This window comes from Colletotrichum higginsianum, chromosome 6 (assembly GCF_001672515.1).
Source record: "Colletotrichum higginsianum IMI 349063 chromosome 6, whole genome shotgun sequence".
Taxonomy (NCBI): domain Eukaryota; kingdom Fungi; phylum Ascomycota; class Sordariomycetes; order Glomerellales; family Glomerellaceae; genus Colletotrichum; species Colletotrichum higginsianum.
In genome coordinates, this window is record NC_030959.1 from 410,058 (window position 1) to 437,889 (window position 27,832).

The 27,832-nt window shown below is 56.0% G+C and overlaps 8 protein-coding genes across 8 annotated transcripts; 3 read left to right on the forward strand and 5 right to left on the reverse strand.

Annotated features, from left to right (window-relative positions):
- Positions 1–1,272: 1,272 nt before the first annotated feature.
- CH63R_08526 (Karyopherin kap123) lies at positions 1,273–4,945 on the forward strand (the record flags this gene model as incomplete). Its single annotated transcript, XM_018303500.1, has 4 exons — positions 1,273–1,318; positions 1,560–3,861; positions 3,916–3,960; positions 4,072–4,945. The coding sequence occupies 4 exons, from the start codon at positions 1,273–1,275 to the stop codon at positions 4,943–4,945; spliced, it is 3,267 nt and encodes a 1,088-aa protein (XP_018155523.1).
- Positions 4,946–5,288: 343 nt separating this feature from the next.
- Positions 5,289–5,555, reverse strand: CH63R_08527 (Dimethylaniline monooxygenase; the record flags this gene model as incomplete). The annotated part of the gene is made up of 1 exon (XM_018303501.1): positions 5,289–5,555. One exon carries the CDS (start codon positions 5,553–5,555, stop codon positions 5,289–5,291), a length of 267 nt encoding a protein of 88 aa, XP_018155524.1.
- Positions 5,556–8,561: 3,006 nt separating this feature from the next.
- CH63R_08528 (Multicopper oxidase) lies at positions 8,562–10,458 on the reverse strand (the record flags this gene model as incomplete). The annotated part of the gene is made up of 3 exons (XM_018303502.1): positions 8,562–9,627; positions 9,680–10,163; positions 10,221–10,458. The coding sequence occupies 3 exons, from the start codon at positions 10,456–10,458 to the stop codon at positions 8,562–8,564; spliced, it is 1,788 nt and encodes a 595-aa protein (XP_018155525.1).
- A 1,180-nt stretch (positions 10,459–11,638) lies between these two features.
- On the reverse strand, positions 11,639–12,001 carry CH63R_08529 (uncharacterized protein; the record flags this gene model as incomplete). Its single annotated transcript, XM_018303503.1, has 1 exon — positions 11,639–12,001. One exon carries the CDS (start codon positions 11,999–12,001, stop codon positions 11,639–11,641), a length of 363 nt encoding a protein of 120 aa, XP_018155526.1.
- A 1,957-nt stretch (positions 12,002–13,958) lies between these two features.
- On the reverse strand, positions 13,959–14,472 carry CH63R_08530 (uncharacterized protein; the record flags this gene model as incomplete). The annotated part of the gene is made up of 2 exons (XM_018303504.1): positions 13,959–14,129; positions 14,194–14,472. 2 exons carry the CDS (start codon positions 14,470–14,472, stop codon positions 13,959–13,961), a joined length of 450 nt encoding a protein of 149 aa, XP_018155527.1.
- A 2,279-nt stretch (positions 14,473–16,751) lies between these two features.
- CH63R_08531 (Short-chain dehydrogenase) lies at positions 16,752–16,973 on the forward strand (the record flags this gene model as incomplete). Its single annotated transcript, XM_018303505.1, has 1 exon — positions 16,752–16,973. The coding sequence occupies one exon, from the start codon at positions 16,752–16,754 to the stop codon at positions 16,971–16,973; it is 222 nt and encodes a 73-aa protein (XP_018155528.1).
- A 255-nt stretch (positions 16,974–17,228) lies between these two features.
- On the forward strand, positions 17,229–17,687 carry CH63R_08532 (Short-chain dehydrogenase; the record flags this gene model as incomplete). The annotated part of the gene is made up of 1 exon (XM_018303506.1): positions 17,229–17,687. One exon carries the CDS (start codon positions 17,229–17,231, stop codon positions 17,685–17,687), a length of 459 nt encoding a protein of 152 aa, XP_018155529.1.
- Positions 17,688–18,468: 781 nt separating this feature from the next.
- Positions 18,469–20,187, reverse strand: CH63R_08533 (uncharacterized protein; the record flags this gene model as incomplete). Its single annotated transcript, XM_018303507.1, has 1 exon — positions 18,469–20,187. The coding sequence occupies one exon, from the start codon at positions 20,185–20,187 to the stop codon at positions 18,469–18,471; it is 1,719 nt and encodes a 572-aa protein (XP_018155530.1).
- Positions 20,188–27,832: the final 7,645 nt, after the last annotated feature.

The window sequence follows — 27,832 nt, forward strand, 5'->3', positions numbered from 1 at the left end:
CTCAGTACCGCATGAGGTCGCACCGACTACGGATGAAACAGTTGTCTTTTCAACATGTCGGCGTGATTAGACATGATGGTGGAGGCCTTTGGAAAGCAATCGGGTAGAGATGGTGCCATTCAGAGTTGGTAAGAAAATACCCAGCCATCTCTGGAAGCGGCTTAATGATTTCGCCCCCACGCGTTACCTTGTTGTTCACGGCAGCCGGCTCCGACTCCGGGTCGTTGGTGGGTACAGTGCTCCGTCTGTCAGTCCGGCCCGGGAGTGGAGTCTTTCAAGCCGGTTACGGCAAGCGGCGCCGAAGCGGATTTGCCTATCGAAACGAGACCGAGCCGCCCACAATCGATGTGGCGAGGCCCAGCGGTAGAGCTTAGCATCCAATGAAAGTTTTCCTCTCCCCCCTTTAGCAGGCCGGAACCAAGCGACAACCTGTCGAGGGCACGAACCAAGCCTATCCGCAAGATGCTAGAGCTGGAAATGGCGGAGGATATATGGCTTGGAGCAGATCTAGACTACATGTTCCTTGACGTTACGGACACACGTGGCAGAAATGAGAGTGAGACAGCAAGCGTTGAGTAGAGAGCTCCTGGTTTGCTGCACAATGAGATCAGAGAACTGGCTGTTGGAACCGAGGCGGGACTACCCTGGAAGCCCGGGTTGGCCAGGCAGCACTGGAGATTTTTCCACCTCCATCTGCAAGAAGTCCACTTGTAAGAAAAGAAGGGCGGAAAAAAGAACGAAGAAAAAACTGCAGTGCGAACAAGCAGAATTCGATGCGAAGCGCACGTGAATGGAGGGGCAGAGGAGGTACGTACCGTAGTCGAAATCAACGCTGAAGAGGGAGGGGTGCCTGGACAAAACCCCGCCTTGCAGGAATTTTTCTTTGCTTCTAGAGCGCTTCAATTCGTTATCTTATCTGCAGTGGCGGGGCTCTTCTCGAAATTTTCACGGCTGGTCCCCTAAAATTTTGTGTCTGGTGCCTTTTTTTTTTAATTGTATGATACAAATTATTTTTATTTTATTTCCCCCTCTTGAAGCTACGAATTGTCTGTCATAGGTGGTTCGGGCATCAACAAAAACAACTGGACTGGCTGGCACCCTGTCCTGGGCTTCCCCCCCCTCCCCCTCTGGATTAAAAATCCGTAGCGCCGAGTCTTCTTTTCCCCTTCTTCTCTCACCTCGCTCCCGTTCTTCCCCTCTTGTGTTCTCTTCTTCTTTTTTTTCTTGAGCGCAGGAGGACGACGAGATACCCAACAAGAAGAAAAATACAAGATGGATAAAGGAAACTTGGTCCAGCTGCTCCAAGCGAGCCAGATTCGTGAGTCTCTCTCTCCCTCTACCCTTCCTCGTCCCCCTCCCTTCTCTGGGACATCTCCGTCGCCCTGTGCCACCCCGGCAGCAAACCTGGCCGAAAGCCAGCCTCCCTCATTTCCTCTCGCCCTCGCTTCTTTTTCGCTTTGTGGCTCTCGCCTATTTATATGTTGCTTTTTTTTCTTCCTCATCTTCCACCAGAAAAATCTTGCGAGTTCCTTCTTACTAACCTGCTTTGTCCTCTCCAGCCGACACCGAGAAGGTCAAGGCCGTCACGGCCGAGTTGCAGAAGAACTACTACTCCAAGCCCGAGTCCCTTCTCCTGCTGATCGAGATCACCGTCTCCCACGATGACGCCGCCATCCGTCAGCTGTCCTCCGTCCAGGCTCTGCGCCTGACCCCCAGACACTGGTCGAAGCTTGCCGCCGACAAGCGACAGCTGGCCAAGCAACACATCCTGGACAGCATCCTGAACGACCAGTCTGCTTCCTCGCGCCGCTCCAAGTCGCGCCTTTTGGCCTGCGCCATCGGCCTCGACCTTGAGGATGGCGAGGGTCAGGACTTCGTTCGTAACCTCCTGTCCCTGAACACCTCCGACAACGTCGCCCACCGCGAGGTTGGCTCCTACATCCTCTATGCTCTCCTCGACAACGACCCCACCCACTTCGCCGAGCAGACCACTCAACTTCTTGGCCTCGTCCAGAAGACCATCGTCGACCCTGCCAGCGCTGAGGTCCGCCTGACTTCCGTCAAGTCCGTCGGCGCTCTTCTGATGATCGTCGACCCGGAGGAGGACACCGATAGCGTGAAGCTCATCCAGCAGCTCATCCAGCCCATGGTTGAGATCCTCAAGAACGCCATCTCCGAGGGCAACGATGACCACTACAGAGACGTGTTTGAGGTCTTCCAGTCCTTCTTGGGCTACGACTCTGCCTTCCTCGCCGCCCACCTCAAGGACCTCGTCCACTTCATGATTGACCTCGCCGTCAACACCGACGTCGAGGAGGATGCCCGCTCGCAGGCCCTGGCTTTCCTCAGCCAGTGCGCCCGCTACCGCCGCATGAAGCTCCAGGCCATGAAGGACATGGGTGCTCTGCTCATGTCCAAGAGCATGCAAGTCGTCACCGAGATCGACACCGACGACGAGGATGATGACAACTCCCCCGCGAGAACCGCTCTGTCTCTCATCGACCAGCTGGCCAGCGACCTGCCTCCTCGCCAGGTCATTGTGCCTCTGCTCGAGCAGTTCACTCAGTTCGCTCAGAACCCCAACCCCGGTCACCGCAAGTCTGCCATTCTCTCTCTCGGCACTGCCGCCGAGGGTGCTCCTGACTTCATCGCCACCCAGCTCCAGCCCTTGCTGCCCGTTGTTCTTCAGCTCTTGAACGACCAGGATGGCTCTGTCCGTCACGCTGCCCTTGTCGGTCTCATCCACCTCGCCGACGAGATGGCCGACGAGCTCTCTCCCAAGCACCGCGAACTCATCAGCGCCCTCCTCACCAACCTCGAGGCCGTCGCCGGCTCCGCCGACAAGCAGAGTGTCAGAATCATCCGTGCTGCCTGTGGTGCCCTCGACTCCCTCATCGGTGAGGGACTCGAGGACGACCTGATCAACGAGTTCGGCCCCAAGCTGATTGTCCCTATGGGTAAGCTCCTCGGTCACGAGGACTTCGCCGTGAAGGCCGCCGCCGCCGGTGCCATTGGCGCCATCGCCTCCGCTCTTGGTGGCGAGCAGTTCAAGCCCTACTTCAACGATGTTATGGGCGCTCTCGGCCAGTACGTCACCATCAAGGACAGCGAGGAGGCGCTTGCCCTTCGCTCGTCCGTCTGCGACTCCATGGGCCGCATCGCCGATGCCGTTGGCGCCCAGGAGTTCCAGCCCTACGTTATGGATCTCATGAAGGCCAGCGAGGAGGCCCTCAGCCTCGACAATGCTCGCCTCAAGGAGACCAGCTTCATTCTTTGGGCTTCCCTGTCCAAGGTCTACGGAAACGAGTTTGCTCACTTCCTCCCCGGTGTCTTCAAGGGTCTCTTTGACTGTCTTGAGCTTGAGGAGGAGTCTGTCTCCATCCCCGGCCTTACGGAGGAGGATATCCCTGAGGGTCTGCTGCTCTCCGGCGGCAAGAAGCTCAACTTCAAGGCCGCCGCCGAAGATGATGACGAGGAGGGCATGGATGAGGACGCCGACTGGGAAGACCTCGACGACTTCGCCGGTGTCACCGCCGTTGCTCTTGAGCAGGAGATCGCTCTCGAGGTTCTCGGCGACGTCATCACCCACTCTTGTGGCCCTGATGCCATCAGACAGTACCTTGGCGACGCTATGGGCAAGGTCGCCCCCCTCGCCGAGCACCCCTACGATGGCGCCCGCAAGGCCGCCATCTCCACCCTCTGGCGCTCTTACAGCCGTGTCTGGCAGCTCTTCGAGGAGTCGACCGGCACCAAGTGGCAGGCTGGTTTCCCCCCCAAGCAGCAGCCCGACGAGGTCATTGTCAACCTTGGCCAGATGGTTGTTGATGCCACCAAGGGTGTCTGGCAAGAGGACACTGAACGGTATGTTCCACATGTTTCCTGGTTTTCAATTCACCCTATTCCCCGCCCTTAAAGGATGAGTAACTCGCGTTATACCCAGCTCACTCAGACGTACACAATGTGTGCGGTTGCTGAGAACACGTTTGATCATATCTGACCCATTGGGCAACTCCACGTTCATTCATGACCATCGTTTCGTATGGGACACTCGTGCTAACGATTCACTCTCAGGACCGTCATCACCGAGATCAACCGCAACATGGCGGCCACCCTCAAGACCTGCGGCCCCTCTATCCTCGTCCACGACGACCTGCTCAAGGAGAGCATCACCATCCTCGGCACCCTCATCACCCGCTCCCACCCCTGCCAGCAGGACCTCGGCGACGAGGAGGAGGAGCAGGAGGCCGAGGGCTCTTCCGAGTTCGACTGGCTCGTCATCGACACCGCCCTGGACGTCATCCTTGGTCTCGCCACCGCTCTCGGCGGCGACTTCGCCGAGATGTGGAAGATCTTTGAGAAGCCCATCCTCAAGTTCGCCAGCTCTCAGGAGTCCCTCGAGCGCTCCACCGCTGTGGGCGTCATCGCCGAGGCTGTCAAGTACATGGGCGAGGCCGTCACCCCCTTCACCGACTCTCTCCTGCCTGTGCTCCTCCACCGCCTGACGGACCCCGACTCCCTCGCCAAGTCCAACGCTGCCTACGCTACCGGCCAGCTCATCTTCAACTCCCAGTCTACCAACCAGACCATTTCCCAGTACCCCGCCGTTCTGGAGAAGCTTGAGCCCCTGCTGCAGATCAAGGAGTCCCGCATGGTCGACAACGTCTCTGGTTGCATCTCGCGCATGATCCTCCGCAACCCTAACCCCGAGTTTGTCGAGCGTGTGCTCCCCGCCGTCGTCGACGTCCTGCCCCTTCAGGAGGACTACGAGGAGAATGCGCCCATCTACCAGGCCATCGCCAAGCTGTACGAACAGCAGAACCCCACCGTCGTCAACCTCACCCCCAAGATCCTGCCTATCCTGCAGGCCGTTCTCAGCCCCCCGGAGGAGCAGCTCGAGCCCGAGACCCGCCAGCTGGTCCAGAAGCTCGCTTCGCTGCTTCACTAAGTTTGGAAGATTTTGCAAAAGGAACAAGCGGCGGAAGGAGAAAAGTTTGTGTTGCCCCAAGGGGCTCTTAATGAGTGATGAGTGGACGAGACCCCATTTCTTAGTCTGTAGATAGGTTCATAGACTACCACGGTAGACCTGGATGATTCCCAATGCTCTATCAACTTCTTTATGTTCTACTTTTTGTCCCACGCGCAATATGCATAATCTTTGTGACAACACATCCCAGTTGGCTGAGAAGTTGACCTGGGTTCATGCAACAAACCCACCTGGCTTCAAATGAGCTCTATTCTCTCCCTCGCTCAGCTCGCCCGCACCCGCGGCGGTCATGAGCAGCGTCTCCTCAGCCAGCTCCGGCTTGCCCTCCTCGCCAAAAAGCCTCCACTGCGCAGGGGCCGGCATCCCAAAGAAGACGGCAGACGGGACCCTCAGCGCCCTCAACGGGCTTCCACTCGTGACCACCCTGTCGAGTTAGCTTTCGGTTGGTGAAGGACGCGATCGAAGACCGGCGGAGGGTGAAGATTCCCGTCTGCAGCTTCTCCGCGACGTCGCTCCGGGCGGTGATGTTCTGGTTGATGATGCCGTGATCCTGCCGGAGCTCGGCCGGCATCTCGCCGCAGGCATGACGGAACACCTTCGGCATTCCTTTGTCGCTACAATACCGCCGGGGCCTAACAAAATGGCAGAGCGTCAGCATTCCATACGCGATCTTTTTTCAGTCCGGCTTCTGCCTGCGCCGATGATGGCGACGCGTTTGTTTGGCGTCGCCAACGTGATGCGAGATGCAACCAGAGTGAGAACGTGGAAAACATAAGACGACGACGGGATTCGTCACGGGATGTCGTGTGAGACTGACTGGCCTTCTGCGGATGGGAACACCGACAGGAAGACCTTGCGATTAACACTGCAACGCCTCGCTGTAGGACCCGTCTCCACGCAAGTAGTATCTTCCCCCTAGCCTTTGGGAAAGTAACCAATCGCCGTGGTCGCGAGGGAATGTACGTACAGTCGACAAGGTCTGGCAAACCGAGATTCCTTTCAAACACGTGGTACGTTCGAAAACAAGGTTTTCTGCAGTGCAGTTCATTGTTGAGGACAACGGCCTTCAAGGTTGGCCGCGGACGGGGCCGCTCTTCATTCGTCCCGTGTTGTATTATCCTCTTATCATTTAGATATATGTCCGGATTTCTACCAAGCTCCGATTCGGACTTTGAAGTCGGGCATGCCGCGCGCTGAGACACATTCATTCCTCTCCGAGATCTGGCCGGCCGGTCGGCCTCCTTCTGGCGGAAAAGTCTCCACTTCTCGGGCCGATGGTTCATGAAACCGGACTGCATCACGGAAGCTGGATAAATCAGCAACGTGTCTGCCTCCTCGACAAATCACGCCAGGAGGGTCCCAACACGGTACGCATTGTTCTGGAGCATCTTGTGACGAGTAGAAAGGAGACCCGTTACGGCCCGAAGAAGCCCGAAGCCTCGGGGCTCTTGTTGATGTGTCGCCAGTTGACACGGCAACGCAAAGTCGCCCCGGGCCTTGGGAGCTGGCATTGCTGCTGTTTTCGTTTTCCACACGGAATAGGCGAGCCCGCCGGCGGCCAACAACACTCAATCCGACTCGAAGCCTCGTTTCATTTACCGACTGCCTGCGAGCCCTTCCTTTAACTCTCCCCTGTAATCTTTCCCGAGATCCCTCCCCCCCCCCCTGCAACTCGCACCAGAGAGACGACCAAAACAGTCAGTCACACTTGACATCGCGCGCACCTCACTCAAAACTACTCAAATAAGGCTTGCGTCACGCTAACGCATGCACGCCTCCAAATCATCAACCAACGGACCAAGGAACGGATAGCCGGTCTACTGATTGCTTTCCGCAACGCCATTCCCCCCCTCCCTGCATTGGAATCATATCCAATACCGGGTGGTCTAAGAAGCCACCCACTTACCACCACACTGGAGCCCAAAAACGAACGCCCCCCTCCCCCCCTCGGTGGCCAAATGGCTATCTGATTCGAGGCAAGGCTGAGCTTGCGTTTTGCAGTGCGCGCCTGTGCCGTGGCCGCCCGCCCCTGGGATCTCAGGGGAGGGATGGGAAGGGGCAGATCTGCTGTCGGGTTGTTGCTTTTCCAACAATGACCTAGAGTGGCTTGCAGATTTGCATATGCACCTAGGTCTCGCTCGGTTTTGGGCGCCCCTATTCGTCCGAGACAGCCACCCCCCCGCGCTTTCTTTTCTCTCCCGTCTTCTCTCTCCTGTTCCGTCTTTCCCTCCCTTGACTCTGTAGTCTTTCCTCCCCCCCAAGTGAACCGCACACTCTTGTGGCGGTAGGTGCCAGCCAGACCAGGCTGGCGGGCGAAAAAAGCTTCCGTCAGCGCTCAGGTTCCCGGCTGAGTCCGATTGGAACCTGGCAAGCGAGAGACATCACAGATCGGCACTAGCTGCCTCGGCTTGCTAACAGACTCTCTCGAAGATGTGACAAGCTAAGGGAAAAGTAGAAGGAGAAATAAAAGGAAGAAGAGGAAGAGAAAAGAAGAAGAAAGATGCGGCAAGGAGGCAAAGATGGATTTTTTTTTCTTCATCTTTTATGTATTTGCATGTGAGATGATATTGAAGGGGACACATGCGGACGGTTGTTGACATCGCGCATACTGGCATGCTTATGCATGCACACGCGCGTACGACTACGACTTTTCCTCCGACCGCCACCAACACACAGCTTGATCGCCTTCGCAGGCCCCCTCGATGCCGTGCGACCTCAGTCACTGAGACACGAAGCGAGGGCGATCCCCCTTCTCAAGGTCGCACAGATGTATACACAATATGAAGAAACACCACGGTATAAAGGTAAAACCACCGTATAAGTGTTGTGCCTGATATCTAGCATCGTACCCGGCCGGGCAGGCACCTCTCTCCTCTCGCCCCACCACCCCACCTTGGCGGGTGTTCAGAGTGGGCGATGAGGCGATGCTGAGAAAGAGATGTGCCCACTGCCGCAGGTCTCACGACATCGTTGTGTGACGAGGCAGGTATGACGGTGAGGCAGGGCATTTAATTGTGTGCGGCGGTCGCCGGACTTTGTTGAGAGGCAACTGGGTCGAGGTCGAAAGTGACGCCACAGGGCGTCACGCAGCCTCATGAGAAGAGTCTTGTCCGACGACGACATATCTCCACATGACTCTCGGGTCGACCCCAAACCCAAGACCCCTCAAGGGTACTGAGCCACCCTCTGATCATCACCGGGGTCAAGACACCGAAAGGCAACACGAGAGAAAGAGTGAGAGAAGCGGTCTAAAGGTTCATTATCGATTCAATGATTACTGCATGATGTCTTAATATGTAACAGTGAGAAAGGATAGGAGGGTTTGTCCCAAGATATGCCCCGCGCATGACCAAATGGAAAGAAAAAAAGAAAAAGGGAAAAAGGAGATTGGCAAACCAGATTGGTCGTAAATTAACAAATCGCACGCAAATGCCGCCGCCGCCGCCGCGCCCCTCGCGCCGAGCCGTAACCGCCCATCTCTAGTTTAGGATTCCCATAATTCGACACACCGATTAAGGGGACTGTTCTTTTGTGCATGTGCTTTGGGCAATGTGATCCCTCTTGGTCATCACTTCTTTTAAGCGTAGTTGACGTACTCCTGCGGCGTGACGGGCCAAGCGTCGATGCCGTCCTGGATGATGACGGACATGCCACCCATGATATGGCTCTGGATGTGGCAGTGGAGCAACCAAGGGCCCGGGTTGTCGACAAGGTACCGCACGGCCATCCACGTGGGGTTGTTGATAGCGTTGGGGGTCGCAAAGCCGTCGCGGCGAGGGGGGTCGACCAGGTTCCAGCCGGTGCTATTGGCGGCGACGGCCTCCTCGACCGAGTTCCAGGTGAACTCGCCGGTGCCGCTGCCGAGCAGGAACATCTTGTTGCCGTGCTTGTGGATGGGGTGAGGAGGCTGCGGCGAGTTGCCAACCTGGAAGACCATGTCAACCCAGCTGGCGTTCTTGGTCGAGAGGATGGTGGGGTCGGACTCTGCGGCCTGGACGCCGAAGAGGACGGGGGTGTCGTTCTCGTAGTCCGCAGGCAGGAGAACGGTGTCGTTCAGCGCCCAGTAGTAAGAACCGCCCGAGGCGTGCATCACGAACTTGTGCAGGGCGTCACCGTTGCGGGGGATGGTGATGGGAGGGTAGGGCTTGGCGAGGGCCTGGCGGAAGACGCGGACGTCGCGGGAGACGGGCTGGCCGTTGTCACGAACCCAGGGAGTAGAAGCAACAATCTGGGGCTCAGCCTGGCCCTTCTCGCGCCACTGGAGGAGGGCGGTACCGCTGATCATCTGCGTGGCAATGAGGGAGGCGGACCGGATGGTGAAGTCACCCTGCTGCTTGTACTTGACGAGAACGGAGTAGCGGTCACCGTTGGTGACGGGCAGGGCCTCGACCTCCTGGGGAAGGACGTAGGCGCCGTCCATGGCGTAAACCCACATGGAGTGGTTGTCGATGGAGAACATGGCGGTGTGCAGGTGGTAGGCACCGACGATGTCAAAGGCAACCCACTTCTCAGTGTCGCAGTTGCTCTTCTCAACCTTGAAGGTCTCCTGGCCGCCATCGCTAGGTTGGCAACCATCAAAGACACCGGGAGGAATCTTGCTCAGGTCTCCCTGACCGCGAGCGACGATGGCAGCGGGAATGCAGCTGGAGTGTGTTAGTCGGACATCCACAAAGCCCTGAGCCACGAGTCACTTACGCCTTGTCGGTCATCCTGGCACCGGCAACGTTGGCCAAGACATCCTTTCGCTCCTGGGTCAAGAGCGCGTCAATCTGCTCGGGGGTACGGCACTGGACGCTACCCTTTCCGTTGAACAGAAAAGAGTCGTAGCATGAGAACTGGATGTTGGCGGCCGCAGAAAGATCGTGAACCTCCTCGGAGATCATGTGGCGGTGGTCGGACAAAATAAGAGGAACAACCTTCTTCTCGGCCTGCTCCATTGCGTGGACGGCGGCGCCGTCGCTGGAGATCAGGCTAAAGGGCTTCTGGTGAGAGGCGGCAGGGTGGATGGTGATGGCGCCATAGAGACCATCCTCGATGAGGCCCTCGTAGTGTGCATGGTACCAGTAGGCACCGTACTGGGTGGCCTTCCACTTGTACTCAAAGCTGCCGCCGGGCTGGATGGGTCGCTGGGTGAGGCCGGGGACACCATCGGACCAGGGGGTGTTCAGCATCTCAATACCTATGTCGAGGGTCAGTCATGAGCTGCCACGTGAACCAGGTCGACGTCGAAACTTACCGTGGTAGTGGACGGTCGCGGGATATGGGATGTTGTTGGTGACCTTGACGGTGACGTCGTCGCCCTCGGTGAGCTCGATTCTTGGTCCGGGGAACTGGCCGTTGACCAGAATCATCTTTCTGGCGAAGCCATCGGGGGAGGCCGTCTCCCAAGTGAGGTCCAACTGAATGTTGCGAGACTCGGCGATGGCTCCCAGCGCCAAGGTCAGGGTCGGAAGAAGGTAACGTAATACTGACATGTTGACGACTGCTAGACGAAAGAGACGGAATGAGTGAATGGATAGGATCTGATACTGAGATCCAGGGAGGATAAGTGAGCTGATGTCTTCTCTTCCAAAAAAGGCCCATGGACAGGCGGAGGACGATCATGATATATATGGAAGAGACAGAGGCACCCGCCTCTGCTTAGTCCGCGGCCGGGGGGGGGCGGCACCAGTGACCAGGCAAGGGTGATCTGCCGTCCGCCGTGGCGCGGTCCTTTCGCATTGGGAGGTGTCCGAGAAGGACGAGGAGGTCCAGTGTGTGGCCAGGTGCAGTAGGTAGTGCAGCGCGGAGCATTGCAGTGCAGAAAGAGAGGGGAGAGAGACTGCTCGCAGATCCAGGGTGCAATCTCAAGGCTCACAGACTAGATCTCAGACCCAATCAGGTCGAGTCATTTGTCGCTCTAGTTGCGGGTGTGTAGTTTGGGTCAAAGCCATGGACGCACTCCATCTTCATCTTAGCCACGTTGTAATCCATCGTCGCCGTCATGATGCGGCGCGGGTCTGTTTCTAGTCGCTCCTGTCTCTGCTCCCCCAATCTCTTTGGCTCTGCGGAGCTAACGTTGAACTAGCTGGCCGAGGGTCCGTGTCTTTGCCCTTGGCCGCGGCGCGTCGAGCTAGACATTGAGAGTGGAGAGATTGGGAGTGAGAGAAGAATTGAAAGATTGAATGTCTGAGAGAGTGAGAGTGGATGAGTGGGGGGGAGAACAGAAAGAGAGAGAGAGAGAGAGAATCAGACAGCTGAAGTAGATGATGTCAGCACATCAGAGAATAACAAAAGACGAGGAAAAGCAACGCCAGAGACTATTAGACGCGGTCGCAGGCCAAAAAGACTTCGCCCCTGACCATAACCCAGGATCCTGGTCGGCGATCACCACGAGATCTACCATTCTTGATCACGGCTGGCCGTAACGTCCCACGGAACCAAAGGGCCAGTAGGTCTGCCGAGTCCAAAGACGAGCAAAAAGCATTGCATGCCAAGCAGGGGTTTGTTTGTACCCTCCTGAGAGGACGAGTGAGGAGAGAGAGCCCCAATGCGACTCTCAGTATGTGCGAGTACCCATTTCGATGTTGGCGCCGCGCCAATGCAGCTCGTCCGGCCGCTATGCCGGTTGCAATCTTAACAGCCTCAATGGTCAGACAAGTGGCTTGACCTGGACTAGCTGTCGTTGAAATTGATCGGGCGCGCGGACCGCCTCGCATCTTCCTCGACAAGGCAAGGCTGGTAAGCAGACTCCCAGGCACCGTCGACGCCTCGCCCATCAGAATAGTTCATGCCGAGAAGCCCAATGCGCCATGCCATAACGCTCCTCTTGAACCTCGAAGGCCTCGAATATCCCCAGGAACCCCAGCACCTGACCCGCGGCTTGCCAGCCTTTCCAACGTCCATGCACAATGCGCAATGCACAACTTGCATCGGCGTTCCGCCTTCTCTATTTACGGCGGCCGCTCTTGGAAAGAACGCCAGCACCTTCGGAATCTTCCATCCAGGTGGACACGCAATAGCCTGTGTGAGCTCCATGATGCTGCCAAATGTGCGTCGTTCCGCCACTGCTCCACTGGTCCAATGCTCAGCCGGAGGACACCAAAGAGCTGTTCACAGCCACAAGACGACTCGCCAGATTAATCACCGCAAGTCAGGCTTGTCCGCTTATACCGTGCAAATTAGCAAGGGCTGAAACCTGAGGGCCATCAATAGGGGTGGCGACCGCGAGAAGAAGCGTTCCAAGAGGCGCCTCTGTGCCACTAAAAAGAAGAAAGAAGAAAGAAGAAAAAAAGAAACACTCATTCGAGACATTCGGGTCTTAATCGTAAGTCTCCTCATTGTCACAACCTTCCGCTTATGGTTGTGATAGGTGTGGCCTGATGTTTCAACGAACGGGAAGCATCCGCCGCTTCTCCAGACTGCCGGGAAACAGGACCTCGTTACGGAACGCGTCGCCACGTGCCCATTCCTCCCTGACAAGTGTTTGTAACTTCTTTCGTACCCTATTCGAGGCATGCGCGGGATGAAAAGATGACGCAGTCCTGTTACACCGTTACACTGCGCAGCAAGCCTTGTACACGATGTGGCCAGCAAGGGAGGCAAACTCCGGACGGCTTTGTCACGATCCCACGGTCCCTTCTATCGGATATGTGCCCCTCGGCGACGCACATAACTCTGGCCGCACCGGCAGTCTGGAACTCTTCCAGACTGCCGGGCAGAGTTCATCCGATCGAAAGACGCCCAACCTCACGTTGCTACCTTCGTGATGACGCGTTCTCACTTTCGTATTGAACCAGATACTCGTATCCGTTTGCCCACGGGAGAAGGTCCAGCAGGCACAACCTCAGTCACGTGTGTATCCAGGGCACTATCTAGACCAGGAGGCCTCGAAGAGGACTGTGTGGTTCTCATGATGCTGTGGACTAATTAAAACGTCCCCCAAGCCTCCGCTGACAAAAGGCCTGCCCATCTAATGAACCGTCCGTTGGATATCTATGTCCTGGTTGGGATGCAGACCCTTCCAGTCGGCTGGGTATTCCAACCACACTCGCATTCGAAACCTCCGGCCGATGACCCCGAGCACAAAAACCAGCCAAGAACCCGTTCCGCCCGCTTTGTCATTAATCGCTCTCGCATGAGTGATCACAGAGATCTGCACGCACGGAATTGCGGGATGTGGCGCGCAAAGCAGGTTGATTTCCCAGAAGAGGGGGCACTGCATCCCAGACCTGGAAAAGAAGAGTGGCGATAGTTCTACGGGTCTAAAAGTTCTGTCTTCGCGTACATGCCGTTGATCGAGATCCACATCGTCAACGTGTCATGCTTCGTTATTAGGTAGTATAGAGGTCCCTCCAAGTGACGACAATGTCGTGAGCCAAGTGTGCTCCGCAACCTCCCAAGCGAGTTATTCCTGTTGCCGCCGGAGGCCAAGAGGCTTAGGGTGTCTGGATGCAACGCCTGGTGGCAGGCCTACGGGATTTTCGTCGAGCTTCTTTTGGGATGGAAGCTGAATGGGAGAATCGATTACAGTCACCCAGCCGCCTGGCCGCCGAAGCTTGCAGGCTGGGGGCTGCCAAGGCGAAGCGCACCGACAAAACTCGGATATTCGATAGTTAGGGTGTTCGAGATTTAGCTCGCTTGTAAGTGGGTGCTGGCCAAAACGTCGAGGAACGAACGATGAACTTGCTGCTCGCCACCCACAGCGGCAACCGTCGCTAGTGAGCATCCTCTCCATTTGAATAGATAGGACCGATGCGAGTGAAGGCTTGGTGGCCACGAAAGTGGCTCGACTGCCAAAGAGGATGCCAACCGCTCCGTCGGGACGCATGGTGTTTGGCCCGAGGCTGGGCGTTTCTCATAATGATTTGGTTGAACGGTCGATGCCCTCCGGACACGTCGAAACGGCCAAGCCACCGAAGAACCCCAGTTTCTCAACCATGAAGGAGTTGACTGTATGGTCCATCCGATCGGATCCCAATATGTTTGTGCTGCTTCAAGCCGGAGCCGGCGCGTTCGTCAAATGATGCCACGCGCCCGCAAAGTTGACGGCATATCGCAAATCAAGCATCTCATCATCTTCCCGGATGCCCAACTTGGGTATGAAATTGAAGAGGCGAAGGCAAAGAACCGGCTTGCCATCGGCTAGGAAAGATCGGGCCAAGCACTGAGTAGTGGGCAATATTGGCCTCCATATCGCCCAACAAGCGTATAATGTGCAGTCTGTCAACCTCGTAATTCGTGGGTCTGGACATGCCGATACTGGTAGCCTCTTGCCTGGCCGTCAAAATGGCTGGTGCATCGCGCATCGATGCCTGGCACGAAAAGCTCAGACTCGATGAGCCGTGCGGGCCGTCGTCGCCTTTGGAATTAATCTTGGGTGATGATGAACTCTCGACATCGCCGCCGCACACAAGGTGAGGCTGGGTAGGAACGCCTCGAGCGGAGGGCAGAGCCGTAGACTCGTTCTGAAGAGCGAGCGAGGCAAGTGGCGTGGTCTGCGGCGACATGGTGATTGTCGATCCGAAGGGGCCAATGACCCGTCTGTCGTACTCCAGAGGCTGGTTGGTAATATGCAAAGGCCAACCTCAGCTGCAGCCTAGAAGCTTCACCGCATCATGAAGCAGCAGGGCTGAAGAGCATTGACTTTCCCCGCGAAACACTAGATTGCACAAGGAACCGCAGCCACAGCGCCAGCCACGCAAATTGCCACGTCACGTTGGAATGAAAGGCGAATCCAAATCCACCAGCGGCTGTCAAAGAGGCGATTCCCAGCCGCTCTTGGCATCGTCGTCTAAGAGGGTCGATGTGCAAACAACCCAGAGGAGCGAAGAGGGCCGCGGGCAAGTTGACGGCGTGCAGTCATCCGACGTCGAAGGAAGTCGTCATCATCTGCGGGCTCGTCTTCTGAGACGTTGTAGGTCGTCCTGTACCACGAATCAGCCACAGTCACGAGCCTTGGCGCCGACGTCAAGGGGGGGAATCCTCCGAATTCTGGAACCCGGGCGCCTCAACAGTGTCAGGAGCTTCAAGTTGTTTCTATTTTCGACGAACGCTTGCTTAGAGGCGAGTTTTGAGCGGGCAGCAGCGCCTTCAATCCCCATCTAAGTGACGTTTATTTCGAGACTGGTGTGGTTTCTTCGAGAAGAATCACGCGGTAGTGTCTTCAAAGGCGTACTGAAGGAGATGAGTCGTTTGGACAAGGAAAGTTCCGTGGCCCGTTGAGATGATGGAGGGATTGCATACCTGCCCGTCCCAGAACCGGCCCATCTGGATGGGTCCACAATGAGCGGGCACGTGCGCGCGTGGCTTATTCCAGGAAGTCCAGACTCCCGACTTGGAACAACGGAACTTTCCTCTTTCGGTGACAATCAAGAAGTGGAAGTTGCGGGTTTGGAAATGTTTGAGGAGCCGTAGCCACGACCGGAACCGAGAACTGCTTCCAAATAACTGAATCTCTCGACACGGTCCCCAGCTCGAGCTCTTGTATACAGCACCTCCACCGCCACTGACCAGGCAGTTCCATGCAGCGAGTGAGGCTTGAGGTGAGGTATTGAATGCTCACCCATTTCCCGCGTTTTCAGTCCTGACTTGGCTGGTTCATGTGGTACATCTTGTCTAAATGCGCAAATTCTGGGCTGCTAAACACGGGATTGTATGGGCATTGAAATCTGCAGCCCAGAATCGATATATCGTCATCACAGAATGAGATGAGATGATGCCTCTGGGTTGGGACTATACTTTTTCTTCAGTTGTATCAGTTGCCGCCGCGGTGAAACGTTTTCATAAGTAAGCAAAATCCCCACCACATCCTGCAAGTTCCGCAACCGCGTGAAAGGCGTCTAGCTAGCGAGCCAGCTGCCCTGTGTGATGAGCATGGATGACAGTCAGTCGCTATGGGCCATATCCAACGTCAGCACTTTGCGCCCTGCACTCTATAATTGAGCGAGTGAGCGTCAGCCATCAGAGATGACCTCGCCAAAGGTTTTACGTCATTTGCAATCCGTGAAACAGATCCAGAATCTATGGTTCTACCTCAAGAAGCTCGAATCCAAAGAAGGGTTGATTTTACATGTATTCTAGACGTGTCAACAGTGAAGAACATGGGCTGAAACTCATAACTGCTGGTGGTTTCTTGATTTTCAACGTAGAATAGATACACACCTGGCTTGATATCAGTTGACATAAGATCAACGTTGACCCTGAATACCTGCTATGGGGTACAAGATTTTCCATTTGCTCATCTATTGTACTTATAATACATCGAGGTATGTTGCTGATCAAGGTCGATGGGAGGGCGATAATACCTTGAAGCACCCTTGGCCGATTCTCGCGATAACCACCACTGTGTTGTTGTCGGCCCAAGTTCCATTCCTTAGCAAAGACGCATAAGACGGCCTGTCCCGGCCTCCGAACCACGGCCGGCTTCGACTCCACTTAACCCCGCCCGATGTGACATCGTCCGGACTTCGCGCAAACCGCCCCCGGCAGCCCCGCCGTATCCTTTAGGCGGGGGGGCGTTTCGGTACCTAAACTCTCACAAAACATCGGTCGAGACTCCCGCTTCCCAAAATACAAACCGTCTCGACTTCCATCCTCCGACTGCCGCCCGTTCGCATAACTCAAGCCATCCCATCTCTGCTCCTCCCGCCTCACCACCAGCCGTCTGTTCGAAACATCTTCACCGATAACGTCGCTCCATTATCGCACCTGAAACCGATACCGAGGGTCAGGATCTTTCCACCCGGTAACGACGCACGCAAAGACGGTCCGAGCAAGCAAGAAGAACATGTCCTTTCCATCCAAGACGACCCTCATCACGGGCGCGACGTCGGGAATCGGCCTCGCCCTGGCCGACCGCCTCGTCGCCAACGGCACCTACGTCATCGCCGTCGGGCGCCGGACCGACCGCCTCGACGCTCTCGTCTCCGCCCACGGGCCCGAAAAGGTCGCCGCCGAGCCCTTCGACGTCACCGACCTCGAGGCCCTGCCGGCATGGGTCGACAAATGAGTTGAACTTTCCATCACGGTTCTTCTACCTTCTTCATGGTACCGTCTTCGTGATCCTTCTCTCTTCTCCTCTTGAACTCCCTTTAGCTGTAACCAATACTCACCCCCGCCAAGGATCACGTCAACATACCCGTCCCTCGATACAATCATCCTCAATGCGGGAATCCAGCGCAGTGTGGACTTCACAAGCCCATCCTCCATCTCCCTGTCCTCCGTGTCCTCGGAGCTCGCCACGAACTATCTCGCCCCCGTGCATATGATCACCCATTTCCTCCCTCATCTCCAGTCCCTCCGGTCGTCCATCACCACCAGCAGCTGTTCCATAATTCTCGTCTCTTCAGGCCTCGCCCTCGTCCCCATCCCCCGCTGCCCGAATTACTGCGCCACAAAGTCCGCCCTTCACTCCCTCGCCTGGTCCCTCCGCGCCCAGCTTGCCGCCCACGGGCCGTCGGCTCACATCCGCGTCGTTGAAGTCGTCCCGCCCGCCGTCCGGACCGAGCTGCATTCCCAGCAGCCCGATCTTGTCGCCGCAGGCCAGGCTGACTTCGGCATGCCACTCGACGAGTTCACCGAGGAAACTTGGGCGGCGTTGCTGGAGGGGAATGAAGATGAAATCATCGTTGGGCCGGCCAAGAACTTTGCCCATGTTGAAATGGACAGGAAAAAGATGTTCGACAAGATAACCGAGTCGTTCAACAACGGCAACAAGTCGTAATTGTGAGTCACGGATATGATCCATCCATCATACAGTCACTGCATTCATTTCATCGTCATATGGACCAAATGTTGGCTATCAATCTGCTGTATTGTGCCAAAAACCCTAAGCTAACTAACTACATTTCTCGTCCTGGCAGCCGCCGTCATAATCGTCGACCCGACCTTCCAGCCAGGCCCAACGAGGCGACTGCGTGTTTGTGTTGTTTCTTTTCCCGAACTGTTAAAAGGACTTGCACAAGGACTGTGAAGAGAAAACGAAAAAGTGGCTGTCTCTGTTCACCCAGGCTCGTCTCCCTTCCATCTCAGGAATTCGTCTCGAGGCCCGTCGCGTAGAAACCAAAGTTCCATGTCCAGCTGAGAAAGGAGAGAAAACCAAGCCTGGCCAAATCTTTCCTTGCCCCCTCTTTCCCAATGGTATATCTTACTCTCGATGCGTCCGAACCAAGACAACGTGAGCCTCCAAGGTGCTCCTTGTCCAGAGGCAAGCGAGAAATATCAATGAGAGACTGTCGATAACCCGATGACTAGGTTAAGAATGTAAAAGAAGTGAAGATGAATTGTTTTAAGTCAACCCAGCTTCGAGTGCTGGAATATGATGAAAAGCCGCCAAACCTCCTGAAAAGAAACACCGTTTGATTCGTGAGAACGCGCCTGTCCGTCCAACCCATCGTTCAATCCTGCGGCCCAAGGAGTTTGGGATCAACCCGTCCCTTGTGCAGGTCGTGAAAAGGAAAGATGTAGGTGCGCATAGTCGTCGTAACGTCCAGAGACCAACAAGTCTACGCCATGATGCCGCTCTTTCGCTTCTCGGCGCTGGTCAAGACCAACATGGGCGCCTTGCGCTGTCCGTCCGTCACTTCGATCCCGGCACGCTGAGCCGAGTTCTTGAAGACGCTGGCGAAGCTGTTCTCGCTGCTCTCGTTGCTGCTCACGCTGCCGACGCTCTTGCGAGCCCTCTGACGCGAGCCTGGGCGGTCGGAACCGATAGCACCCCAGCTGCCGTTGGTGGAAGTCCTTGAGCTGGGGAAGGAGCAGTCGATGTCACCCGCCAGGCTGCCCGATCCGCTGTGGCCAGAATCCGACTCGTTGTCGGTGATAGGAGTGCTCGACTCCTCCTCGGCACTCTCAGATACAGGACTCATGCTGCCGTTGGAGCTGCCAGGGCCCTTTCTGCGCTCACGTCCAGCACGCACAAGATTGTGCACAGCGGAACGCCGAGTACGGGTGGCAAAGTTCTTGCTGCCCTCTTCCTTTGCGGTGGGCTTGGCCTTGAGCTCCTCGATAGATGGTGGGCCCCGGGGCTGGCGAACGGGGTGTTCGCCGGCACGGCCCTGACCGGGTCCATAACCTCCGGAGAGGGGGGTGAGCGGGAAAGAAGCCGTCTTAGGGCCAGCTGACTTGGGAGGCTCTTGGGAAGGCGAGAGGTTGGCCTGATTGTTACCGTTCAGGGCCAAAGACATGACCTTCTTATGGCCACGGCGGAAGGCATTCGCCGATGGGGGAGGCAACGGAGCCACCTCGGAGGGCGACTCGTAGCGCCTGGGAGGAGTTGAAGTGCGGAATGGGGAAGCGTGGTTCTCGGGAGGGGGAGAAACTTGAACGCGGGGTGTGTGCTGCTGCTGCTGCTGCTGCTGCTGGGCCAGTGCAGCGTACAGCTGAGCGATCTGAGCCTGCTGGTCATTCTGGCCCTGGTCGACGTAGTAGCCCTGTTGGCGGGTGACAGGATCGTAGTACGTGTAGACGTTCTGCTGCTGCTGGTTGGCCATCTGCCCCATCATGGACTGCTGAATGCTTTGGAGCTGCTGTTGCTGTTGGTACATGGCCAATTGCTGCTGCTGGATCTGCTGCTGGGCTCCCTGTAGGTTCAGGCCCTGGAATTGCTGAGCAGCGGCCTGGACGCTGAGAAGCTGCTGCTGCAGGCGCTGTTGCTGCTGGGCAAGGTACATATTGGTGGCCACCAACTGGGCATACAGATTGGGATCCATCTGCTCTTGCTCATCAAAGTGGATCTCGGGCGGCGCAAGGACCTGTTCAGCACTGTAGTGCTGGCTGGTGGAGACAGACTGGTGAGTCTGTTGCTGCTGCTGCTGCTGCTGGGGCTGAATGTATTGCTGCTGCTGCTGCTGACCTGCGTACCGGGGGAGCGCAGTCTTGGGACCGTTGTACTGGTTGCCCGGTACTTGAGCGTACATGTTGGAGTTCATGTTGTTTCTCGCAAAAGACTGGGTAGTGGGCGAAGCGACACTGTTGGCACCGGAAAAGTTGGTCGCAGTAGCGGATTTAGGAGCAGTCCTCAGGCCTGCGAGCAGGTGAGAACGGCTGGTTCGGGGAGTTGGGGCTCCATTGTCAGCAGCATTGCTGGTCGGGGTGGCGCTGGAGAGAGAGAGTGGCTTCACGGGGCCACCCCGACGTGAGGCAAGACCTCCGCCGGGTAAGGCAAGGCCGTTGGCCGAGGAAAAGTTGTTTGAGTTCATTTGAGCGAGACCGCCTGCGTCCATTGCTCAGATAGAAGGTAGGTGTCGAGCGCGGAGCTGAGACAGCGGAACAACCGGAGCGAGCTGGTTCTCGAGCTCTTCAAAGGGGGAAAGAATGTATGGTGGCCTTGCAAACAGCTGGGGCGACCGGGTCAAATTACAAGAAGGATAGTCGAGGTAGAATGCGCAGGGCTAGGGCGTCGGAGGGGGATATTATGGTACTCGAGAGAGTTGTCAAAATCGTTCGTTGACAGTGATGAATTTGACCGATCCAAGTGAGTATCCGGAGCTTGTTCGTGGATAGCAACGAATGGGTGTCGGCAGAGTCGAGTGGAAAGAGGAGCCAAAAGGTTCAGATCCAAAAACCGGTGGTATTTTGGATAGAATCGAGATGTTGCGAGCGTTGAGATTAGATGGTCGCGTAATCGACAGGGAAAATAAAATGACTGCAACGATGAAGGAATGGGCGACGAAGGTGTCGGCGGAAGGTCAAGTTAGACGGCGCTCGATTTGTCGGAGAGAGCAGACTTGGCAGGAAGCGGTTGTGGTCGAGGCAAGTCGCAACCACAAAGGACGAGATTTCTTTGTTGGACCTGACGAGACGAAGTAGGCGCGGGGCAAGCCTCGAGATCGTCGCTACCGAGTTGGAAAGAGCGTAGTCGAAGGGACGACTGTGACTCCTTCCAGGAAGAAAAAAACAAGAATGCTAGGCAGCTGCGGAGCTGGTTGGAGAGTTTTCGGGGCAGTTGCTTTGGGCGAAGGTGGAGCGCGCTGAAGATTACGAGAGGTATGGGGATTTCCTGCTGTATTTGCGAAGGAGAAAATAAATGGAGCGGGAACGAAGGCGAAGTAAAGTACAGTCGATTAAAAGGTGTTTTCTCGGATTGGGTTGGAAGTGTTGATGGTTGTCGATTGGCGATGATGCAGATGCAGAAATGCGGTTGCTGGCGAATGGATTTAGGCCTGTTTCCTTTCTTTGCCTCTTTTTTCTTTCTTGTTTCCTTTCGGGAAACGGTGTTGAGAACGTTGTGTGATGGATGTTGCAAATGTGCAGAGTGTTTGGCGAGCCAAAGCCTTCCAGAACCGGCAAAGAATTCTTGTGGTGGTTGAAAAAACGATGCGAGACAGATGTCGAGAGAATGCGAGAGGATTGGGGCTTTTGCCGAGTTTGTTTTTCCTGTGCTTTCCTTTTTTTCTCTTCGCTTCCTTTCTAAAAAAAGACGACGACGATAACGAACAAATCGCAGACCAGAGCGGCGGGGGGGAAGAGGAGGGGAGGGGAGAAAGAGTTGAAGGAGGGAAAAAAAGAAGGGCGGTGAGCTGAAGAGAGAGAAAAGAGCAAATGTAGAAGGACAAGATGGGGGGCAAGTGGACGACAGATATGGAGATGGATTGTGTGGACGAAAAAAAAGGATGGAGTGGACTGGTCGGAAGGGAAGTGTCAGCGAGCCAGCCAAGGGGGGGTGGGTGCTGTGGCCGCGGCGGCAGCAATTGCAGCTAACGCCGGCTCAGTTACTGGTTCTTCTCTTGCCCACCACACCACACCACCACACCACAACACACACACACTCAGACTGAGTCCGTCCCATCCAGTCAGTCAAGAGGCCAGGAAACAGGAGACCAGGAGGGGACAGCGCAGGGACAGGGGCTCAAGGCCACCAGTCTACGACCACGGCCGACAAGGGTAAGGCAGGGGGAGGTGCGGACAGGCTCAAGGCAAGGCCAAAAAGCAGGTCGCACAGGGGAGCCCAAAGAAAGCGGAGCAAAGGCAAGGCCAGACAGGACCCAGCTTTTGTCAACTCGAGGCGAGGACCTGGCCAATGATGAAGGAGAGCTGCAACGAACTGGCGACAACACGCACCAATGGGAGAAGTGGGAAGGAAAAGACGCTCTGGGAGGGCAGGGGGCTTCCCTTCCATCCCCACTCTTCCACACACCATCAAAGACCAGATTCAGATGTACCTGCCCCTGCACCTCATTCTGTTTAATTGCTTTTTGTCCTTTTATGAACAATGCACTACGGGTGCCCAACGCTAGAAGAAACGGGGATAATCTGCATTTGGGGCCGCAATGGAAGCAGCCACCCACATTCGACTGCGAATATTCGTCCAGAAGACGCTATGCTGCTTTGTCCACTCAACCAACACAGAATCCAGAAGACAAGGAGTGCACCGACCAGCCAATACGGATTCGCAGGGAAGAAAAAAAAGCAACAACATGGGCGGAAAATTCTAATAGAGTCCCCCACGTTGAAATCAATATTGTCAAAATCAAAATCAAAATCAATGTCGAGTCGGCAGTGCGGCAGTGCGGCATCGCCGACGGCGTTGACAGCTTTTCGACTGCGGCCGAGGAATGAGCCTACACGGGAAACGGGATATACAGTACAGTTAGGTATGGCCAGGGATGGGTGATCTGGTGGTGACGGACGGCCGCAATGCCGTTTCTTTCTTCCTCGGGCGGGCCTTTTGTATCTCTGCTGCTGTGATGGCCTGCCCTTGCCCCTCGCCGTCCAAAGATGAAAGAAAAGAAAGGAAAAGGGTATCCTTCCACTTCTTCATTGTCCACTGCTGCAGAGCAAACTGCCCTGCATGCGCCCGGGCCCTGCGATGCAAAGCGCGACGACTACGATGCATTCATTGGTAAGGCAACACTCTACTTAAATGCCTCGAGAAGAAAAGAACGAAGGAAGCAAATGCTGTACCTACGAATGGAGAACGGCTGATGCTCGGTGCTCCTTCCTCTTGTCGTCCTACTGCTGCTGCCAAACTTGCTCATCGATGCATTGCATTTGCCAGAGCCTCCCATGCAGCAGCAACAGCAGTAGCAGCAGCTCCTGCCTCAATCTACGCTGTTACATCCCAAATGGGGTTAGCCTGTGTGATGACTTGTGGCCTCTCTGGCCAATTGCCGCCCAGTCCTTTCCAGGCTGAAAGACGTGACTCGAGGCTTGGGGGACAGGACCTCCCCCCACCTGCTCGGTGGCAACAGCAATGTATCTTTCTTTGTACCCCTCTTCTCCTCCTTCGCTCTATGCCCCTCTGGTACCACCACTACCACCACCACCACCACTTCGACGCGCCAACCACTTTCCTCCCCGCTCGTCTGTCACCTACACTGAGAGCGAATTTCCGGGCTAGCGCTGGCCGTGGCAGTTGCTGCTGCACGCTGCACAGCACTGGAACCCTTCACTGCCGCCGCCCTTCCATCTGTCGTTGGTTCCAGGTTCCAGTCTCCCATGCATGCACAACTCCAAACATCAATGCATCGAGTCGACTTAGAACACCATGATACGAACACAACAATACAGCACCTACTACGATTACGGATGGAGACAGTACGATGAACCCTCGCTCGCCCTTGCACTCTTTCCACCCTAATCCTCCGCGCTTGCCCAGCTCCAGCTGCTGCACTTGGGCTCGTCTGCGCCCCAGACGCATTCCACAGCCCTCAACCCCCGGCACTCGCTCAGACTTCCGCGCCCTTACGGATACCTTGTCCAAGACACGCGCCCAAGACAACAAACGCCTCTGCCATTCCATCCCGCCTGGTGTGACGGGAAGCTTTCTTTCTCGTCGTCCACGAGGGAGCTCCGACTCCCCCATCCGCCTCTGACAAAACACACTGGCCATGCCACAGAGCTCTTCGACTGCTCTCTGCAATCCCGCCATTCCGACAGAGTACAAGGACGCAGTAACCCCCTGGCTACATCAACAATGGTCTCACTGTGACACTGTGAAGGACCGTCCCATCGCAGCACTGCCGTGTACCGTTATCTACGAACACCTAGGTACCTGCCTATGCATACACAGCAACCGCTGCTCAGGGTTCCTGTTGTACTGGCCGTTTTCGGGGGCTAAACTTTCGCTAAAGCCCAGATCGCCGCTCCCCTATCTCGAGAGCCTGCGACGGTATACGTAGCTTCCGTTCTTGCTTGGACGCTGCTGCTACGAACACATCGAACATGCTTCCATTACGGTTTCTGGCTGCATCACAATACTGACGTTATGGAACATGTTCGCCATCGCATGACGAGCAAACCCAGCACCTGTGGTATCATCCATCCAACCCCCCCAACCCCCCCCCCCCCCCCTTCGCGTCGTTCTATTTGTGGCTTTACCAACGTAGAGCCGTTGCTGATGCACCCATACAACATCCTCTGAGCGCCCACGGACGTTTCCCTCACCTTAATGCCCCAGTTGCCCAGCAGGTCGGCACCTCATCAATCAGCGACAGTATCGACCGTCATTCAAACGCTGCCAAGGTGTCCCTCTTCCCCTTCAGCGTGCACCCAGCCATGAGACTCTGGTGATCTAAAGGTTGCCGCTGGTTCGAGCCATGGTTGACGGCAACGGCAATGTCACCCGATCGGGGGGCACCATGCACCACCCATCGTCGACCGGGATCTCCACCATACCATAGCAGGCCTCGTTGAAGTTGGAATGTCATCACTCGCTCAAGAACACGCAGGTCTTCTTGTCTGTTTTGGATTTGTTTTGGTCAATGAGCCACGCTACTACAGACGAGAGATGACACCGGGCCCAGGGGAAGCAGAACTTTGGCAGAAACAACGACGCTCTACCGCACACTGGACGACAGAAAACTAGCACCGACAACACGGCGATGGCACCCGCCATCCCCATGGCAAGCTTGGACTACTTGGGCCTCCTTCAGGGGTTCTCCCGTCCGCCACACAACCCTTCTACTACAGACGCCGCGTCCCTCCCGCCAAGGCTTCCCAACTCGGCGGTCATTCATCATATCTTTGTAAAGAAAAAAATGCATTTCAGACTTTCAGAGCAATGCAATCTGTTCATCTTGCGGCTATTCATCCCCACCCTACTCTCATCTCTGATTATCCGGCCATCCCGCTCGTTTCGCTCAAACAAGGCGGCATGAAGCTTGATGCCGCCCGCCCGCTGTGTTCTGCTTATGGACGGTGTTGTTCGGGGCTGGCGACATCAGCCATTTCTCCTGTCTCGTCTCGCTTCCAGCATCTACCCAACTCGGCACATGCTGGCCTGTTTCCCATCTCAAAGCTTACGGGAGCTTGTTTCACTTCTCTCGGTAGCGTGGTACATAGCATCGGTGGTTCTGTTGCCTCTCTAGCCAGCCTCTCGCCTTCCATGACGAGGTACTCTGCCATCTTACAACCACCACTGGGGCTCATCAGCTCAAACGTGATGGGAAGCTTCAGTACCCAAAACCATGGTGCCAAAATCAGCCCAAAGGAGTCTCCAAGATGATGTGTCCCTTCATTACACGCACGCTCAAGCCAGATGGCGCCCTGGACTATGGTTGGATGATGTGTGTCTTTCTCAATCACTTGGTGCGCACAACAAGTCGGAATCCAAAGGCCTTTTGGGGACACTTATTATTCTCCCACCGACCGCCCGGACCAAGGCTACGAGAACGGACGGGGGGGAGAATAAGAAAGGATAAGCGATGGTCGTGATCGAGCCCCTGGAGGGGGGGGGCATGATCTAGATGGTTACGAACCTGCGTACCCAGCACCCCCAGGTTCACCTCCGGAGACTTTCCTCTCGCACTGCCTCTCGAGATCTTGTGTTCCGCTTCTGTTTTTGGCCATGCGTGCCTGGGGAGGCCACGCCTTGCAAGGTTAGCAGCAAGGGGCAAGGAACCTGAGACACACCCACAAAGGAGGTCTCCCAGGTCCCTAAATTCCCTAACGGTGTTGTCGGCTCTGTGCGCCCGCCAGGATGTGGATATCAAACCTCCTGAAGAGCCACCACAAGGTGACATCCAAGACGGATCTCGACGGGGGATGCCCACTTTGAGGCGGTGACTGTCAGCGAGGCTTCCGAAGGAGGGGGATGCCTCACTCTCATCTCAGTTGCCCGATGTCGAACTCTAGACAAAGTACAGCGTGTTCCGGTCAGTCTTCCTGCTACGCTACATTAGACTACCACTGCCTCACATCCCGACATTGACAGGTGGCCTTCTCCTGGGAGACCAGAGCCGAGACACCTTCCTTGTATAGTGTCGGGTGGCGCAGATCACAAAAGATGGCCAGCTTTTCCCCTCACGTTGGAGGAGCCGAAAAAGCCGTTCAGGCCCGCGGTGAACGAGACATGACGGCGGCGAGCTTAGCATTCACGACTATAACACTGTCGCCCCTCCCGGCGCGCCTTGAGTTAAATTACCTTGAAGAAATACGGGTCTCGCGACGCTGCCGCGTCTTGCCTCCTCCAAATTGCGCGAAGCAGGAATTTGTGGCTCTCGCCGCACGACTCGCAAAGCCACACCAGCCAGTCAATCCCAAACCCTCATTTCTTTCGCAATTCTTGCCCACGTTGCTGACAGCGGCCGGCGCCCGAGACGCGACGCCGGCCATCCCAGTTCCGCGGGAACAGAGGAGTTGTGCCTGGGACGTTACAATGTCATCTCGGAATCGACATGGCCTTGGAACCTTCTACACGTGTACGAAGTACACTACTTGTCTCGTATGAGGGGGAGGCGAAGGGGTTGTTGAGCCACATGATTGACATCGCCATTACCGGAACCTTTCCCCTATTTCCTGTTCGCATCCAGTCTGTATTCTAAACCCCCCCCTCCCTCGCTTCACCACACCAGAGTTCTTTTGGCTCCTTGAGTTCGGCGGCCTTGTGGAACAGCCGTCCTATTTGGCTCCCCGTCGATCGGCTTGGGAACCACAAGGAGTCCCCTCGTGAAACGAGCTTTGCAGGGTAACGCCCACTCATGCGGGGGAAATTGGGAAAGGACGAAATGGGATCCGAACTAATGGACCGTTGTTCTAAGGCTGCTGTTACGGTTGCGTTGCCTGTCGACATTTCACCCACCTGCATCCTGCATTCTGCAAGCCCTCTCCTTCAACGAGCGCTTAAGCTGCAGCCATACCGCAGCCACTTTCGCAACTTTGTGTTATGACAATTGACAATGGTCAAAAAGGGCTTACCGATCGCCAACGTGGCACCACTCAAGTTGTTTTCCCGCCCTCCAACACTCTCGATCGCCCAGCCTAGCTACCTGACCCCCTTAGCCGCCGTCTATCGCGATGCCGATCTCTTGAGTGGTGTTGTGTCGACTGCCAACTGCGCGTAATGTTGATGGCGATGTTCTCTGTGTGGCGTCGCCGCCGCGATTACGCGGGGCGTCCTATTGACCACTCTCCGTCAATCTCGGCCAATACCCTGCAGATCTATGCCATCGTCTTCTGGTTGACACGCGCTGGGCGAAACGGCGTGTTCCTTCTTCTGTGACATTGGGTTAAGCACTTGGCTACCAAAGATCTACGTTCCAACAAGCGCGCAAGGTACAGGAACGTGGGGTACGTCGCTCACTATGCGCGACCGCCCCGAGGGCCATGTTGGGCTTCGAGTGTTCGCAGCCCCCTCGCTCAACATGGTGCCTCTCCAAACATGAAACTTGTAGCCGTGACCTTGGCAAAGTGAGGTTGCTTCCGGGCTCCCGGCTGTTAGGCTTCCATTTGACGACATTGGTTGGGCAAGGATATGCCTTGACGCCGACGGATCCTCTGCTTTGAGATCAATAGCATCGTCCTTTTGATTGTGCTCAACGTGGCTGTTGCTCGTTACGGCCCGCAACGAGAGGGAGTGTTAACACGTAGGAACGTTACACGGCAACCAACCTTCTCGTCGCGGATGGTGCAACAACGGCCCGTAGGCTC